Here is an 18728-nt window from a genome sequence, read left to right on the forward strand (position 1 = left end):
ATATATGTAAACTAAAGATGTCAAAGTGAGACACAACATACGTTTATTATTCCATTGATGTATTTACATTTTTTAAGGCGTCAAATAATAGCAATGCCAACCAAATGATATACTCAGAACTAACGGTATTTTTTAATAAATTTAACATCAATGATTCAAAGTATACATTGAGTTTTCCTGAAAATACAAGTAGTGTGTCAAGTCAGGAAGCAAAAAGCCCAGTGCTGTTCATTTCTTTATTTATACAAATAAAATAATTTATGAGAGCTAAGCATAAATATTTTTTTAAATGTAGTGTTATGACTGTATCAAATTCTATCAGTACGGTTATCTAACTATATTTCTAAAGAATCATATGATACAATAACTGATTTTGTACTACACAACACCATTATTGTTTCATTATGTTATTCAAACCTCGTTACAAAAACTGATTACAATACATAGTTTAAATACTCCTTAACACTATACCCATTGTGTACATAAAAACTATTATTAACTGAGGAGACTAACTATACAAAGAATGACTAAATAAAGACCTACTTGCCTAAAGTACACCTACATAAATACATTCATATGGTCACGTCTTGACTTGGGATTACTTTTATAGCCTAGGAGCTAACAACCTGTCACTAGTTGAATCTCAATTCCATCATTAAGCCATACAGCTGAACTTGACCTTTCAGTCTTTTTCAAACTGTTGTCTCTGTCTGGCAAGGGATATAGACGTGACTATTTGTATTTATGTTTAATAATCAATTTAACACTTATTGGACCTTATCATTGTTTATTTGAACCAGTTTTAATTTATGGTACCTTCACTACACTAGCTTTTATCTACTGTTTCCAATTAGTACAAAAGTTCCATGTGTGTTCCCCGTGGACAGGTTTGGATCTAGAACTGGGTAAATCAAGTTATTACATAGCTCAACACCTCCAACCTAAGTGAGCATAGGAGGCCTCTGAATGTCTCTTCCATATCTGTGTCCTGTTGCACCCATAATTGTTGTGTGGCCTCCTAACTAACTTCAGTGAGCTTATGAGGCCCATTAATCTTAAGACAAATCCTGTCCAATCAGGATTTTGTCTTAAGACTAATATATACATACCTTTTGTGCTTTGACGCCCTTCCGCAGTGGCTCCGCGTCTATGGCATTCTTGAGCTTGTTTATGAAGTCCGTCAAGCCTTCGATAGAGAGGACGTCCAGGCTCTGCAGGCATTGGTAGAGCAGCACCGCCTACAAAATAAATAAATAACATAATTACTTTTAATTTTTTTCTCCTATTTTATTTCATTTTTTATGGTGGTAGTCAGCACATAATAAATTTAATTACATCTGGAGCTCATTCCATCATTAAGCCATACAGCTGAATGTGACATTTGAGTTTTTTTGAGACTTGACTTATTGGCTCCGTTTATCCCCCTTATTTATGTATTTTTATAATTTGCGGTAAACAAATTGTGAGTATATTCAAATAAACAATTATTCTATTCTACACTATCTACCTGGATCACCTGGTTCAAATAATACTATATGGTTGTGGGTGTTAGTCTAATTGGACTACATACTACAAACTACCAATAGATAAAACTCTTTGAGAACATTGAAACCGAAAAATAGAGAGGTTGGTATGTTTAGTCTAAGCAACATACATAAATTCATTCTCCATTTCAAATTCCATGTCGGTACAGAATATTTTAGTATAATCCAATGTCAAGGAAATAAAAAATTAATTTTGTTACAGTCTAAAGTAACAGTCCTGTTGAATGTTTCCTGTCCAAGCTGTGTAAGTGAGATAATCTAAGGACTTATGTTGAAATCTGCATAATGACGTTTGAATTTACTTATTTAAAAGATTACTGCACCAAATGTACTTAAGGCGCACTTGATTCCATATACCACTCTACCAATTGCCCAAACAGAGATAAATACAATGTGGGCCAAAAAAAAATATTTTTAATGCCGAAATTGTAAATGTGAAAGTGTGTTTGTGAGTTTGTTTGTTCAACTTTCATATCAAAACCACTGAACGATCTTTATTAACTTTTATACTTACTTATAGTGTGGAGTATGGAGGGTAATTTCCACACAGGTAGAGCCACGGGCTTAAGCTTAGAAGAATATAAATTGTTGCCCAGCCAACTCACACAGTGATTAACACAGTCTTTAACATTTTTAGTGTTCCCAATGCCTATACTTTCAACCACATTTTTTGGCTGATAAGCAAGAAGATGGCTAAGGTAGGCACTCTAGTTAATGACTATGAGCCAGCATTGTGAGAAATCTAATTGACAAACTAATTAAGTGTAAACTAGTACAGGTAGACTTATGTTGACTTGTATAAGTTGTAAATATGAGTTAAACATCTAAAGACTGGCCAGGTTATTTTCATTTTCATTGAAGATTATTTTATAATACAATATATAAATATATACATATATATAGGTCTCATATATTACCATCCATTAAACAATACCATAAATAGGCTTTATACAATTAATGGTAGGTATATTTTAATCAGATTTCAAGAAATAAAGTTATTGAATTGCATTCTATTGAATTTTATTCAAATTGTTGTCAAAGATGAAATGTTGATAACTTTATTTCAACTACATAATATGTTTATAAAGTTATATTTTCAATAAAGTCTGTTTTTTTTTCTAGTAAGTATCATGATACATGTATTAATTCTATTGGAAACTGGTTTGTGTGATGGTACCAATTGTAGGTAAACTATTTTATATAAAAAGTTTGTGCATGCGGCACAGTGAACAAAATGATTTCCTGGGATATAATTATTTTCCTAAGTAATGATTAATTTCACAAAGATATATAGTTCACTATGACCCAGAATAACACATAACCTCTGGCACATATTTTTATGCATAAATGGTCAATCTAATCCTTATGAGGCTTTCTTATTGGAATGACTTATAAAAATAATGTAAAGTTTAAAAAGAATAACGTAAGAATCTATCAACACAGAATGGTAGAGAAAATAGAAATTTATAATCACCATAGACATGAATCAGCAAGCAATTTTGCATAGATGACTAGATACCATAGAAAATATGGTGCAATGATTGTATGGCAATCAAATAGGAACAGTCTTTACCTCAGATAAGACAAGTTCTATTCTGATTATTTTGTCCGGTTGTGAGGAAGGCAAAGGGCGCTGAAGCACGGTGTGCAGTAGCAGCACCCCATTGTAGTCGGTGCGGGCGCCCACTCCACTGCTGTCCCAGGCGAACACACGATCCGCACCCGCCGCATACTCGACCCCGAGCGTGCCACCGTCATCTACAACCAAAACGCAACCCGGTGATGTTCCAATTGTTTATCGAGAACTGTCAACCGTTCCAACAATGTAGGACACGGCAATGCACCCAGCATTCTGTCATCACAATTCAAAGATTGCAACAAGTATTGTACACCATTGTAAGGAGCACTCGAGCAGATTCCACAAAACTATCTTTTGTTCGAGATACGCGTCTGACTTACCCGCTGAGAGACATGAAGATTGTAGTATCACACCAGAGTTCACATCCAAAACGTGTACACCGCCTACGTCAGTCTTCACCAATATTATATTCAAATTACTATGGTATGTTAATGAAGTAACAGGAAAGTTCATGCGAATATAACCATCTTCTCGTAATATCAAAGAATCATCGCCCATCGTGGCCGTGAACACATCTGTCTACAACGCCATTTGTAATTATATTTTTTTTATGTCAAATGCTCCTGTGACAAAAGGTGGCCAGTAGTGAAATTTCGCAAGAAAACCTTTATGATAAAATAACACTAAATGAAAAATTTTTATTTTTATAAATACTGTTTTTGTAATTATAAATGTTTTATTATTAAGGCAACAAAGGGTACATTATTGTAAGAAAAAATATATTTTTTTTACTACCTACATGCACTTGATGCAGGCAGTGTTGCTAGTACACACGAATACAAATAATTTTTTTTTCTGGTACATGCCGAATCTAGGAAGTTGAACATGGAGCCAGCCCTAGAAATCAAATTGGAATAGTATTTTAGTTTTATATTATTCCAATAACGTCATAGGAGGAAGAACATATTTCCGATTTTGTGAAGCCATAGATTATAATGCATCAAAGAAGCGCATAAAACTAAAAATATTTCCTTTACGTTTTAGAAAAGGAAACTTTTAGTGCCTCTTCTACCTTGCAACCACGCCCAGGGCTATGGAAGCAGGGAGGTATCCTCCACTCCTACACTAGGGCCACCAAAGCGACCCCGGCCCGGGATATTTATCTCCAGGCCAGGGGTTCTTTTTAAATTTCCCAGCAGTTGACGTCAAACAGCTGGTACTGTGCAATTGCTCATGTGTGTTTTTCCTTAGTCGCTTTTTGCGACATCCATGGAAGAGATGAAGTGGTCCAAATCTAAAGTTTCGGAACCCAATAAAATCTATACTAATATTATAAAGCTGAAGAGTTTGTTTGCTTGAACGCGCTAATCTCAGGAACAGACTACTGGTTCAAATTGAAAATAACTTAAAATTATTCATCCTTGAGGGCTTCAATGATGCCCAAAATAACTTTTCCACGCGGACGAAGTCGCGGGCACAGCTAATGTAATGTAATTAATCCTAGGATTTGTAAATAATAATACACACTAAAAAAGGAAAATATTTATTTAAAAATATAAATAATTTACAAAATATCCTTAACCTAAATATTTAAATAAAAATGGACGGATATTATAATTATGTTATTAAGTACTTATAAATGAGTATTATGTTACACGAATGGATTACACTATAAAGGGCTCGGCAATGTACCTACGTGTGCCTTTGATCATGACCGAAATCACGAGTACTTACAGACTTTAATGTATGCAATATGTAAATATGCAATCAATCGAGTAAGTTTCGTAAAACATACAGCGTCATGATTGGTTAATTGTTTTCAATGACCTAGCGAACTAAACCACAGAGACATTTGATGACTCCTACTATATATATAGGTACACAATGGTTTTGCATACCCGTCAATGTTAAAATCACGCCTTTAATTTTACTAACTGCACGAGTCATAGAGTATGTAAGTCTATTCTAGAGTTCTGTGAGGAATTAAACTATTCTTTTACTAAAACTCCCACGACAGGGTCGGCAAAGTATGTTAGTTTTACTGATTCATCCAGACACATTAATAATTATGTCCTTATTAAATCAGTATTATTCTACACTAAAACTCCCATGATTCCAGCCACTTTAACCCCGCCATGGTGGAGTTCGTCTCGTGCGCAAGCGGCCCACTCATGCCGTAAGCTAGCGGCGAGAACACGTAGAAACTGTACGCTGTGGAGGACAACGCTGCGCCTGCGACGCAGTGGTACACGGCACGGCCCAGCTCAGGGCTCAGGTAGCTTCTGATGCTGTTCAGGAGGTATTCTGTTAGGATACCTGGTGAAAAATAACATCATTTAGTTCTATCAAACCTTCGAAAGTACACACCAATAATGTTAAACACATTTATACGTAACAATCTTCAGGAGTCTCCCTCATCTTGGGTCCCCCAAGGGCATCCTCAAAGCGTGGTTTTAGGGTATGGGATGGGATGACAAACTAGGAGGAGTTACTAAGTTAGACATAATTTTATTTGACAATTCCCGCTGGAACCGCCAGAGGATAATGCTTATATCTTATATATAAAATTGGCTTTGTCAAAAATGAAACAGTCAGTCAGATGGAAGGCATTAACCTTTTAAGCGCTTGGCTAAATATCAATTGTCGTGCCCCTAGTGCGCCGCTACAAATCGATAAAATAATACCTACAATAAATAAGGAGGAGTAATCGTTGTATCGATAAAAAAAAGTCAAAAAGTTTTTTATGTTTTTATTTAAAATCAGCCTTCTTGTATCACAATCATTCATCTTTAAGGTGAAAGCTTATCTCTAAGTGAAAATTAGTAAAATTTCCGAAATCTAACTTATTTTGACTAATTCTTTGTGAGAGCGAATGGAGCGACCGTTTTAATAATTCTTATGTTTAAAGTTATACTTGTTATTGTCGCAAATCGTATTTTGATCAAGTTACAACTTGTCACTGATAAGTAAATTACAAAATACACATAAAAATTTGAATTTCGCGGGCTACATCGGAGCTTCCACCTTAAGCTAACAAGTAAATGTTTACATATACCAGTTACTAATCCCATCCCTATGGTCATATTTATGCGACACGCGCGATAGACACCGAAGAAAAGTCCGAGCTGCCAATTACTTATTTTTGTTTAAGTTTTTTCAATGCTTAGAGCTATGAAACATAATTTTAAGTAATTGTTGTAATAAATAGCTCTATTCAATAATAGTTTTAGTTATACCACGAAGTTAATAGGACGATAATAGAACGAAAAAATCATGGATATTCTCTGTCGCAGAAATACGACACGGGCGGTAGGGGCACGGCAATATTTGTCGCATATATGCGACTCGCGCGGTTAAAAGGTTAACTAGCGACTTGACAGGGTTTACCGAAAATTAATGTAATACAACTTATAAATCAATGGACAATGTGAGCTCGTATCAAGTTACCAGTGATGATGGAGCTGAAGACCAGGGCAGGGAAGTAATGGTGGAAGTACAGCACGCGGCCCATCGCCCAGAACGGCACGTAGTGGAGAGCCCAGCCCGCGAAGCTCCACCCGGCTGCGTTCAATAATAACCGGTTTTTTCCGTCTGTGAGACAGAATTAAAGACATAATTGAATCTTAATTGCTGAGCGTGGCCTATCAGCCTTTTCGAGACTGCTGCTTCTGTCTACCCCGCAAGGGAAACTGACGTGAGACTGATATACATGTTCAAAGAAGTTTGAAATGTTATACAAACTCTTTCTTGTTATGTTCTTGTTTATCTGTGGCGCGGCGTCCCATGCGCGCGCATCTTGAAATACATGATTCGTGTCCAAGCTATCCCGTGGTTTTATTGCATGATTATTTATAAATATCTATAAATATATCATTTGGCGACGAATGGGATCAATTTATCCACAAAATTGAAGGAAAATGGCATTTCTAGGGAACTTACCTTATTATATCAGAGACACAAAAAGTTAAATGTTTATCTCTAATAGGGTAAATAGTTGATATTACTCCGGGTGCTTGTTTCAGTTGCATTGTATCTCAGAAGCCTGGGACTCGTTTATCTTAACGATCCAGGAGTGGGTGAAGTCAGTTTATTACATAAAGTGACTTCTGTGTGCTCTCCATGACTCTGTCAACTAGGATAACCTGAACCGACATGAATCAAAATAGTAGAGGGTGTTTGGATGTCATCTAAGCTTCCGACAATTTTTTAAGTGAGTGATCAAACTAAATCTCGAAGAGTAAGTGATAGTACGAGATCCGGCTGCAAAATCACTACGTTCATCGCGTAGTTAATCAAACTCACATTTTAACATACATTTATGAATAGGATAATACATAAATAATAGGGTGCCAGTCAATAAGTGGCCGCAAGTAATTTTAATTAAATTAATGTTAATTAATTTTCCAAAAAAAATTTCGTTGACTTGTTTTTTAAATAAAATATCATCCACATCATAGAAATGTATGTAAAGAATTCGAAAATCAATGGGTGCCGTTACACACTCGGCCGCAACTACTACGCAGCCAGGTGTAAACAGGTAATATTTTGGTCTATTTATACGTTCATGTCGTACACGCATGTTTTTTATATCAAATTAAAGCTAATTTTTTTTTTAATATGATGATATATCGCTGCCTGTGAATAAATGGCCGCAAATTAGGGTTGCTAGCTGTTAAAAATTCGAGGTATCCGAGATAAAGTGAAAGAGAGTTAGCGCGTAGCGCCACTTGTTAGACAAGGATGGCGAGTACCAGCTGTGCGAGTATTTGAAGCCATTGCGCACGCGTATAGATAGGGTTCTCAACAGTGCAGCTAAATTATTCTTATATGCTAACCTTCTTTTTGAGCTCGTTATACACAACGTTGTTGATATCATTTATTTATTGAACTTGAAAGTGTTATTACGTTGATAAAAGTAATATTAACATTTTAGAAAAATGAAAAAGTGTTTTTTGTGTAGTAAAACTCAAAATGTGCTGGATTTTAATGAAATAACTTTTAAGAAGTGTTTCTCTATGTTAATGTTTCGCCGCAACAAAAAATATAAATATTGTGATATTATTTTAACCGTTGAATCTACTAATGATTTTGGATACCATAGAGAATGTATGAAAAAAATAACTGTTTTAAAAGCAAAAGATACGTTACGCGCTAACTCTCTTTCACTTTATCTCGGATACCTCGAGTTTTTAACAGCTAGCAACCTTAATTTGCGGCCATTTATTCACAGGCAGCGATATATCATCATATTAAAAAAAAAATTAGCTTTAATTTGATATAAAAAACATGCGTGTACGACATGAACGTATAAATAGACCAAAATATTACCTGTTTACACCTGGCTGCGTAGTAGTTGCGGCCGAGTGTGTAACGGCACCCATTGATTTTCGAATTCTTTACATACATTTCTATGATGTGGATGATATTTTATTTAAAAAACAAGTGAACGAAATTTTTTTTGGAAAATTAATTAACATTAATTTAATTAAAATTACTTGCGGCCACTTATTGACTGGCACCCTATTATCTATGTATTATCCTATTCATAAATGTATGTTAAAATGTGAGTTTGATTAACTACGCGATGAACGTAGTGATTTTACAGCCGGATCTTAGACTATGAGAATTGATAGAATTTTTTTTTAACCCTATCAACCTTACCTTGAACAGGAGTCCCAAGGGCTTCAGCCCTCTTCTCTCTGATGGAGTTAACGACGAAGACCACTAAGAATATGACGAGGAACGCCAGGTTGGTCCACCACACGACCGGGTTCCCCAGCAAGTAGATCCTGTGGCCGCTGCCGGAGAAGAATTGACCCTAGAAACACATTTGTTTGTTTGTAATATCTTTATTGCATAGAAATTTACATAGAAACAAGAAACTGGTAAGTACATAGTTATAAAAGAAACAAATTGTATTTTTTAATGGAATAGAAATTACTAATTAAATAATTAAACCATGTTATTTTTACAACTACGTTTTGCCCATTTCGAAATAGATAACCAAGAATCATTGAATTCAGATCTCATAGCCTGATGTCCTTTCTGATAGGGGCCATTTTATACTAACAAAGTATTCAAATTCAAATTTTTTATTCATTATTATAGGATACTTCTTATCACTTACTAATTGTCAAAACGTATAGTTTAACAACATTGGTGACGTCAAATAAATTACTTAAAACTAAGTTTACTGCCGCTTCCAAGGCGTCAGTGCAGAAGAAGCGGTAACAAAATAATATATAAGGTACACAATCACCAAATATAACAAGTTTTTATTCGCCATCGGCTTGGCCAATCCTGGCTTTATACAGGCTACGCCTTGGACACAGCCCAGGATTGGCATTTACAGGAATTCACAGTTTCTAACTAAAACCTTTTGTTGTCATACACACCCTATAATTGATAGACCACTCCCAACTGGCCAGTGGCTGCGCAGTCACCTCCCCCTCTTTAGGTTTGAGATCAGCATTCCCTTGGAAAATGACCACGTGGGGCTCCAGAAAACGCCCAATGGACCCTGATGCATACGCTTCGATGCTAATTTCATACATACATACATATAATCACGTCTATATCCCTTCCGGGTAGACAGAGCCAGGCCACGTTCAGCTATTTGGCTTTAAGATAGAATTGAGACTCAAATAGTGATAGGTTGCTAGCCCATCGCCTAAAAGAAGAATCCCAAGTTATCCCTTAGTCGCCTTTTACGACATTCGTGGGAAAGAGATGGAGTGGTCCTATTCTTTTTTTCTATTAGTGCCGAGAACCACACGGCACACTAATTTCGGTGTCAGCAAACTCACCCTGTAATTGATAGGCCACTGCCAAGGCTGCGAAGTCACCTCCCCCTCTTTAGGTTTGAGTCCAGCGTTCCCCTGGAACATGACCGCGTGGGACTCCAGAAAACGCTCAATGAACCCTGACGCGTACGCTTCGAAGCTCATCTTTGGCACTGAAAGAGAGAAGGGATAGAAATTTCATGATCACCATAAGATATTAAACAACGATGTATGTAGGATCGGAACTAATTTGAACAAGAACATCATATTTAAAGGCGTATCAAAGCCGCGTAGTTCCCGGTACTTCAAAATAGCACCACTCCTGATAGACATCCCAGCCAACACAGTATAGCTGTATAAATTTTGCGTAAAAGCAATCTTTTAACTTTAAGCTGGATAAAGTATTTGTATAACTTCTGTGTAAGCGCTTATACAGGTGATATTCAAGCAATTTGGGCACAAAATATCTTGCTTCAATTTGGTTAACAGTTGATTAATAGCCACATAGCAGCTGAATAAATGTACAACACACTGAATATCTTCTGCATAAATTCTGATTTTTCTTTAGTCCAGAAATCATACATCTTTTATACAGTTAATAATTTGTGAGTTTAGATATTCAAATGATATACAAAATTCCGATCTTTGGAGTAGTTTTACAAAGAAATTATTCAAGTAAAAAGTATTTTTTATTGTGACGGGATTAATTTGTGTCACTTAGTTCAAAATATTGTAAATGGTGGCCGATATAAAATAGCGTAAATGATTTCATACATTTTAAGTAAGTTTAAGGTGAATTATATAAACGCATGGCACTTTACTGTGAATTATCAACATGATCATTATACATTTTTTGAGCGCCTTAAGATAATGCTATATTTTAAAAGGTAAACAAATGTGAAATAATATTTAAATTAAATGATCTTTACTTTTTGTCAAATTTCAGTCCCAGCAAGTAATGAGAATCAAATTTTGTATAACTGATAATGTTTCCTACTCACTAAACAAAGTGTTTCATAAGATAAATGTTGAGGATTTATAAAAATAGGTTTATGTCGAACGTTAGTTAATGGCGGAAGGCCAATTTGAATTAAAGTGTTTATATCAGTGATTATTTTGCTTATTTTTGCATAATAGTTCACATACTACTACATATCCAGAAATTATTTGGTTTAAAGTACAATAATTATATATTTATCAGCAAAAGGTCTTAAATTACATAAAACAGTATACTTTTATTCAGCTTTTTAGGGTTCTTTTTTATAGAAAATAAATCCATGAATATTTGAGGGTGATGGGACCTATACTAATGTAGGTATTTATAGTACTACTATGAATGACGCATTGCGTAATATTTAGTTAGACAATTGTTTATATTACCAACAAAAATTGTAGGTAGTTGCAACCAAAAGTTTCGCGCTTGTTACAAAATACACACAAGAGCACCTAATTATATTTCCATTTAAATCTCTTTTTTAATATCTTTCACACATATGTATGTATTGTCATTATCTGCACCTAAAGTTGGACCCAGTCTATGTGTTTGAATTTCTAATCCTGATGGTGATGCATAATCATCGTGTACAGAACCCTCTTCAACTGTGTTGGTCGCACTTGGCCCGGGCCCATTGTTGATTTTGTCACAAAATGGTGAAATATCTGGATATAAACATACGATATCTTCAACTAATCAGTTATTTGCTGCTTAAGATACCCACATTTGTAACTGATATTGTTTTAAGTTTAACATAAAGACAATTTTATGCTTATAGCGCTATAAGTTTGGTAAAACAAGGAGTTTATTTTCAATTTTGCAGAAGTTAGCTGTGTAAAGAAGAAAACATCTATATTATTCAGCATCTGAATAAATTAATACCATTTCTTACACTATACAGCTTAAAGAAAGTATTAAATACAATTGTACGCTTATAGCGCTATAAGTTTGGTAAAACAAGGAGTTTATTTTCAATTTTGCAGAAGTTAGCTGTGTAAAGAAGAAAATATCTAAATTATTCAGCATCTGAATAAATTAGTAACATTTCGTACACTATACAGCTTAAAGAAAGTATTTCGTCTAATATTCAGCGTTTTGCTGTTTAACTGCTTTGCTTTAAAATGTTATACAGGTCAAGGCAAAAATTACAGCTAATGTGCAGATAATAGCTGTTTCAATTACTTTTATTTGAATATCGCTTGTTTAGCAGATACTACTCTTGATTATTATTCAGCTTGAAAAAAAACGCGAACTTTATGCAGAATTTAGTAAGCTTTCAACATTATTTTAATTTAAGAACTCTCTAGTTCAAAATTAAGCCATAACGTCAGCTGTAATACAGAATTAATAAAGCTTGACACTGCTTATTGTGGTATATTTTCGCTATTATCTGGCTTATGTGTTGGCTGGGATCGCTCAAGGCGACTTAGGAAATAAGCACTTGTTACCACAGCTTAGTTGTTAAAAGGGTCTAAAACAGATGGGAATCGCTTCCTGTAATGCAAACCTGATTTTCTTCACCTCATCTCATACCCCATATTCTTGTAACTGGCTATCATTTTAACGCTTAAAGCCTGATATAAACAGTACAATACTGACTGACAAATATGCCGTGTGGTTCCTGGCACCAATACAAAAAAGAATAGGACCACTCGCATCTCTTTCCAATGGATGTTGTAAAAGGCGACTAAGGGATAGGCTTACAAACTTGAGATTCTATTTTTAGGCGATGGGCTAGCAACCTGTCACTATTCAATCTTAAAGCCAAATAGCTGAACGTGGCATATAAGTCCGCTCAAGACTGTTGGCTATGTCTACCCCGCAAGGGACGTATAGACGTGGTTATATGTATGTATGCAATACTGACGATCATCAAAAACATTATCCTCCACGTTCCACAGCGCGTTCTTATCCCTCAGGTTGGGGTTGCAGGCCACTTCCTGTTGCTCATACCCCCACTTAGGTAGCTGCTTTCCGGTCGTTGTAAGGGCACAGGCCTGAAAACAGTTAACAGATAATTAAATCTGATAATTTGTTGAAACTAAAAGGGATTAAAATATTGCAAAAAACATGCATAAATACATACAAGATACATAAAATACATTATAAATACATATACATACATAAAATATCAAATTAGGATGACCCATTATTTACCATTTCAGGAAGGGCATTCCAGAGCCTTACAACCTAAACCTGAATTTTATGTACATAAAAGATTTTTGGGAGCTAAATTGAGTTGAAAATTGTGAACTAGAAACTTCGAAACGACATTTTCATATAACTTGGAAATTTTCAAGGCAAGACTGAATAGGCACTATTTTGAGCTTTCGTGCACCACCTTAAGGCTCATCTTGCTTACCACCAGGCATATTGAGGTCAAGTGCATACAAATCAATTATATAAAAAAAAAACAATTACCTGTAAGTAATGCACAAACATGAGTTTACTCCTGACAGTCTGTATTTCATCACCGTCTCTGCCGCCTGATATTATGATCTTCCACACATCGTTAGCATCGCCAATACCGTCCTGAGAAGAAAAACAGTATTTATCATTGTACAATAAATAAGTATATTAAGAACATGGGAGTATTCGTTCAGTTTGTTAAAATAGATCGGAATGTCAAATTATCAAAATGAAGAAACAACCTTGATTTACCTTTTTTCTATTCACCTCTTTCAAATTAGGCGTTTTGTACACAACAGCAGCACAGAACACATTCAAATGAGAAAGAAAGTTTACTTTATAAGACTACTAGCTGTCCCGGCAAACTTTGTTTTGTCATATAAATAATTTTTAAGAAATTTCTAGTTACAAAAAAAATGTAAAGTTTGGACAACCCTTATCACTGAGGGGTATGAAAAATAGATGTTGGCCCAATCTCAGACCTAATCAATATGCTCATAAATAAAGAATCGGTCAAACTGTTTCGTAGGAGTACCTACGGGGAAGAACATTGTGACACTAGAATTTTATATAAGACATATAAGATTAAGAATAAAAATGAGATCAACAACCAAATATTTAGTGGTAATTTTACTCACTTCGCCGTAACCAGTGACCTGCATATACTTCGTAGTGATGGGAGCCCTTTCCCGATGGGAATGCAAATTGCGTCCGGTAGCCGCGTGAGTGAGCCGTATGAGGTCGCCACTTCGCACTATTACGGTTCCTTCGGGAGCCTCCTTGTCAAACGGCTTGATTATAAAGCGATTGTTCTCGTCTTTGTGGGTGTATGTCGTGATCTGTGTGATATAAGAAATGTGGTGATATTGATTGATTAATCGATGATAACATGACCTATGAAATAAAATGATTTTTCTTGACGAATTACCAAATTGGTTTTGGTAATTTGTGAAGGTTCAAATCATAATATATACCGTTGTGTGTGTAACTAATGTATGTGTGTGTAGTGTAATGTAAATAACTAACCTGCTGCTGTCTCGCGCCAACTCCAGCCGGGTACAAATGGTGATGGGAATGCAGGTACCCCCCTCCAGTGCGGTGGTTCTTCAGAGTGATAACAGCACCATAGGCAACCACCCTTGGTGCACTCGCGTTGTGGAGACTGTTCCCTTCGAGACGGGCTTGGAAGCCCGAGGAGTAGAAGCCGTCACCATTACCACTGAAAAGAACCATTAGATATTATTATTTACACTATTTTTCAGATGAAAAAGTTTCCGTAAGGTTCACATAGTGATCACGCAACGCTGCATACACATTTTAAGAGAAAGACTTTAAAAAATCGTCTTGCTATGCCGCAGATCCTGGCGGATATGTGTATCATTTCGTGTTGTATAAAAACTAAACTAACAAAATTTTGAGTGTCGCTGTATTAAATCATATGTGCAGCGTCGCATCGCGTCTCGTTTGGTTTGGTGTCAACTGACCTTTAGCTGAATATACCATCATAGTTATGTGTGATAAATTTCAGCAGAAACTGTTCACTAGTAACTTCGATTGTGTGTTAATAGGTGCCAGTTACAAATAGGACTGAACGAAGAAAAGTACAGTAGGTACTTATAGAATTGAAGAGTACATTGTTTATACGAGTACTGTACTAACCTTTTGCTAAGTACAGTCAGATGAATCCAAAAGAAAAACACGTAGAGTATCGCCGGCCACACTATTAATGTTATACTTCTACCTATCAGATGTTTCACTGTCAAACTCTGAAACAATATCGTATTTTTCATGGCTTATCTTACAAATACCTAGTTTAGTTCTAATCACAAGAAAATGTAAACATTTAATTCGTTAGAACATAGAATTAATGAATAATTGAATATCCTTTATTACACATGAAAATTACAACATAATATACTTATTTAATGCAATGCAATGTTACGGAACTTGATTCTCACGAATATAAAAGCTTGGTTTTTTTAAGAGTTCAAAAAAGGATGAACTATAGCTATGTTCGAAATTTCGTTTAAACTCGGGCCGAAAGGACGAAACAGGCTCGTCTTCGACACACAACCAACTAACTAACCGTGTGCCGTGTGGTTCCCGGCACCAATAGAAAAAAGAATAGAACCACTCTATCTCTCTCCTATGGATGTCGTAAAAGGCGACTAAGGGGTAGGCTTATATACTTGGGATTCTTCTTTTAGGCGATGGGCTAGCAACCTGTCACTATTTGAATCTCAATTCTATCTTAAAGCAAAATAGCTGAACGTGGCCTATCAGTCTTTTCAAGACTGTTGGCTCTGTCTACCCCGCAAGGGATATAGACGTGATTATATGTATGCATGTAAATAACTAACCACGGGCTTCTCCAAATCACCAAGCACGTTCCATAGATCGGCGATCGTACGCAGCCCGACGAACAGGACGACAAACAGACCGACAAACTTAACGGATATAGTGCACGCCAGCGCCGTGCCCAGAAACAATTGCCATGCGAGCATGCGCGGTGAGAATGGCGGCAAACCCGAATCTGTAAGGGAGCGGATCTAAAAAGAAAAGACGAAGTTTATTTATATATTTTTTTCTCTTTAATCTGTTATTAAATTATTTATAATAAAGACTGAGTGCCTATAATGTGTTATGAAATAACTTAAAAACTCAATGCGAGAGTGCAACTATCCAAAGTTCAATTTGGAGAAAAATAAGGCATGGCCTACATGGCCTTCCAGTATTTTCGAGATTGTTTGTACTGCCTATGTATATTAATGAATTAATTAAAGGAGTTCAAAAAACAATTACGTACCTTAAAAGCTCCATAGATAGAACAGCTCATAAAAAATAGAAGAATAGGATCCAGCAAAATGTATCTGTTTAGGGTTAAAAATCCTACGTCTGAAAAAAAAATTATTGTGTAAATATTAGGTAAAGTAGTATTTTTAAGGTAAATGAGTTAATTAACAGACATACTTACCACAAAGCAAAAGCATGGTTCCAATAAGAGTCGAGTCCAAAGACTTGGTCATTTCCCAAATTGTTAAGAAGGTCAAGGGTATGATGAGAGCTCCTAAAGTTGTGCAGAACTGAAAATTGTATAAAGGAGATAAGGTTTAAATGGCATACATAATTATGTCACTGGAGTGTATTTTCCTATTGTTCTGTCAATTTAAATCTTGATGAGGATAGAAACTATCACAAACTTTCATTTATTTATTAAAACTTAATTATTACATTTATAATGACAGATTGCTAGCCCATCGCCTATAAGAATTTCAAGTTTATCCTATCCCTTACTCGCCTTTTACGACATCTATGTGACAAAATGGAGTGGTCGTTTTATTTTTTATATTGGTCCAGGAACCACATGGCACATCAAACTTACCAGCTTCGATCAACTATATACAAGATGCACTGATGAGAGCAATAGCAAACTAGAAAGCATACAAACTTTTATTTCAAATTTTAAAGCTATTTAACTACCTTTCAAAAATGGATACAATCCATTTATATTAAACACTCATTCACACAGTATTGTATTTGGGGATTGTGTACTTTATTATAATGCATTAAGAACCATTTTCCAATGGATGGAGAAATTTGTTTGGTGTTGGTACTTTTTCAGCAGGATTGTGGGTCTATATCAATGCTTACCAGTCTCATGCCCTCATATCTAGCTCCGTCATACTTGTCCCCTGGTTTCTCAAAGGGAAATGTTCCATCATATCCGGTCAGCTTTCCTGACAAGGCTATGAGCATCTGTAAAAAAATAAATTTTATATTATTGACAGACTGACCAATTTCATTGATGCATTATATTTTTTGATGACTTAGCAAGTGGATTCTTTTGTTTGCCTGCATACTTTTTACCTGTATGCACTAATCCCATCAAGAAAATGGATTGAAAAATTATGTCATTTCATAACTCATTAATTTATTTTTTTGTTAAAAGATTTTCATGAAGTTTATGCATAATGTATTCACTTATTTATAGAATATTACAAAGAAATATGTCTAGTTATTAAACAAACTTATACCTTTCCAAGCGGCGGGTGTACATCAAAGAAGAATGTCCGGTTGATGTACCAACTTGCCATTTTGCCAAAGTGCGTCTCATCCCAACTGAAGAATTATTTTCAGGTTAATTAATTTAAATAAATAATTACCTATATACCACAATCATATGTATTTAATTTATAGTGAACTGCAAAACTTCTACTCTTGGACAATGTGTGGGAGTGCGGGGGAAATATATTCACAAAAAAGAAAAATACATACCATACATGATCGGGTTCCAAAACTTTATAAAATCTTGTTGCAAATGTAGCTCCACATATAATGCTAAAAGTTATCCACCAACTGCAAAACAAAGTATTTGGACTGACGTGAATACCACAAGTACACATAAAAGAGATCAACTTATACCTATAATTTTTACAATTTAAATTCTGGTGTTGGAGAGCTAGTGAACCCTCTGAGTATCGGTCTTCCTGTAAGGCTCGAAATTTGAAGTGATGATTCATAGCACATCAAGGCCAAAAATTATCACCTGGCAGATATCTGCCCTGCATGTCATCAGCCCTTTTAATTCTTAAAATGTAAAATACATAAGATAAAAATTAATACTGCTGACTTAAAAATTTAATATCATTTATTTTATTTTTTGATAATTATAAAAAAAAAATTGAAAGGTGATTAGAGTAAGCAAAAGTACCTACCCGGTGCATCGAGAACTGCACAGTTTAGGAAGTAGCTACGTAATTTCAACTTTACAGAAGAAAGTTTATTTTACTACTTTAAGAATTAAAAGGGCTGAAGACATGCAGGGCAGATGCCTGCCAGGGCAGATGCCTGCCAGGGCAGATGCCTTGGTGTCCTATGAATCATCACTCTACAAATTTCTAGCCTTACAGGAAGACCTTTACTCGAAGGGTTCACTTGCTCTTAGACTACTATTTTTACCTCTCCAACCACATCTAGTTAATGCTGAATTAATCAAGCGAATGTCACAAAAATAAAAGTTAGTTATTATTTGTATTGTCACACACAAGAATAAGAATGCCCAAATTACGTTATTTATTAACCAAAACATTCTTTTTGAATATTTGTACATACACTAACATACTTACAGTTTAAAGTTGGAACTTGCAGAAGAGTTAGAGATTTTTGTAGGCATTTTTATTATAAACTTTAGGAACTTAATTCTTCATTATTATGTCTTATTACGAAAAAACAAAAACATCATAAAAAAATAACTGTTTCAAATGTTCGTACATGGGGTGAACAGAAGGACAATGACCCAAGAAGCAAACGTTTAAAACGTCATACGACATTGACAGTGATAGTAGCTATCAAGCTACTCCTCTGCACAAAAGACAAAGTTCAAAAACACTAGAATCCAAACTATGGAAGTAATATCAGGA

General features: G+C 35.2%; 2 protein-coding genes across 2 annotated transcripts in view; both read right to left on the reverse strand.

Annotated features, from left to right (window-relative positions):
- LOC106137418 (baculoviral IAP repeat-containing protein 6) overlaps nucleotides 1-3736 on the reverse strand; it is a 53642-nt gene extending 49906 nt beyond the window's left edge. Inside the window, exons 1-3 of the mRNA XM_060949323.1 lie at nucleotides 3504-3736; nucleotides 3118-3302; nucleotides 1110-1238 (exon numbers count right to left, since the gene is read on the reverse strand). Coding sequence (XP_060805306.1) covers nucleotides 1110-1238; nucleotides 3118-3302; nucleotides 3504-3681 — 492 coding nt within the window. The 5' untranslated portion in view covers nucleotides 3682-3736. The remainder of the gene's footprint in view (nucleotides 1-1109; nucleotides 1239-3117; nucleotides 3303-3503) is intronic.
- A 968-nt stretch (nucleotides 3737-4704) lies between these two features.
- On the reverse strand, nucleotides 4705-18728 carry LOC106137425 (protein O-mannosyl-transferase 2). The gene is made up of 16 exons (XM_013338246.2): nucleotides 18435-18728; nucleotides 17584-17664; nucleotides 17343-17427; nucleotides 16960-17064; nucleotides 16283-16391; nucleotides 16115-16203; nucleotides 15669-15857; nucleotides 14968-15074; nucleotides 14335-14527; nucleotides 13947-14147; nucleotides 13321-13431; nucleotides 12767-12896; nucleotides 9930-10078; nucleotides 8785-8941; nucleotides 6571-6714; nucleotides 4705-5439 (listed from the first exon to the last, which is right to left on the reverse strand). Exons 1-16 carry the CDS (start codon nucleotides 18479-18481, stop codon nucleotides 5222-5224), a joined length of 2115 nt encoding a protein of 704 aa, XP_013193700.2. The 5' UTR covers nucleotides 18482-18728; the 3' UTR covers nucleotides 4705-5221.

The sequence above is a fragment of the Amyelois transitella genome, chromosome 18 (genome assembly GCF_032362555.1).
Source record: "Amyelois transitella isolate CPQ chromosome 18, ilAmyTran1.1, whole genome shotgun sequence".
Lineage (NCBI taxonomy): Eukaryota > Metazoa > Arthropoda > Insecta > Lepidoptera > Pyralidae > Amyelois > Amyelois transitella.

What these genes read in the sequence shown, in the direction of transcription:
- LOC106137425 (XM_013338246.2), bottom strand. Translation starts at nt 18,481, where the DNA reads ATGCCTACAAAAATCTCTAACTCTTCTGCAAGTTCCAACTTTAAACT. An exon ending in CTGACTGTACTTAGCAAAAG is followed by an intron (nt 14,528 to 14,967) that starts GTTAGTACAGTA and finishes GGTTCTTTTCAG; the next exon opens with TGGTAATGGTGACGGCTTCT. An exon ending in AGGTCACTGGTTACGGCGAA is followed by an intron (nt 13,432 to 13,946) that starts GTGAGTAAAATT and finishes TTTTCTTCTCAG; the next exon opens with GACGGTATTGGCGATGCTAA.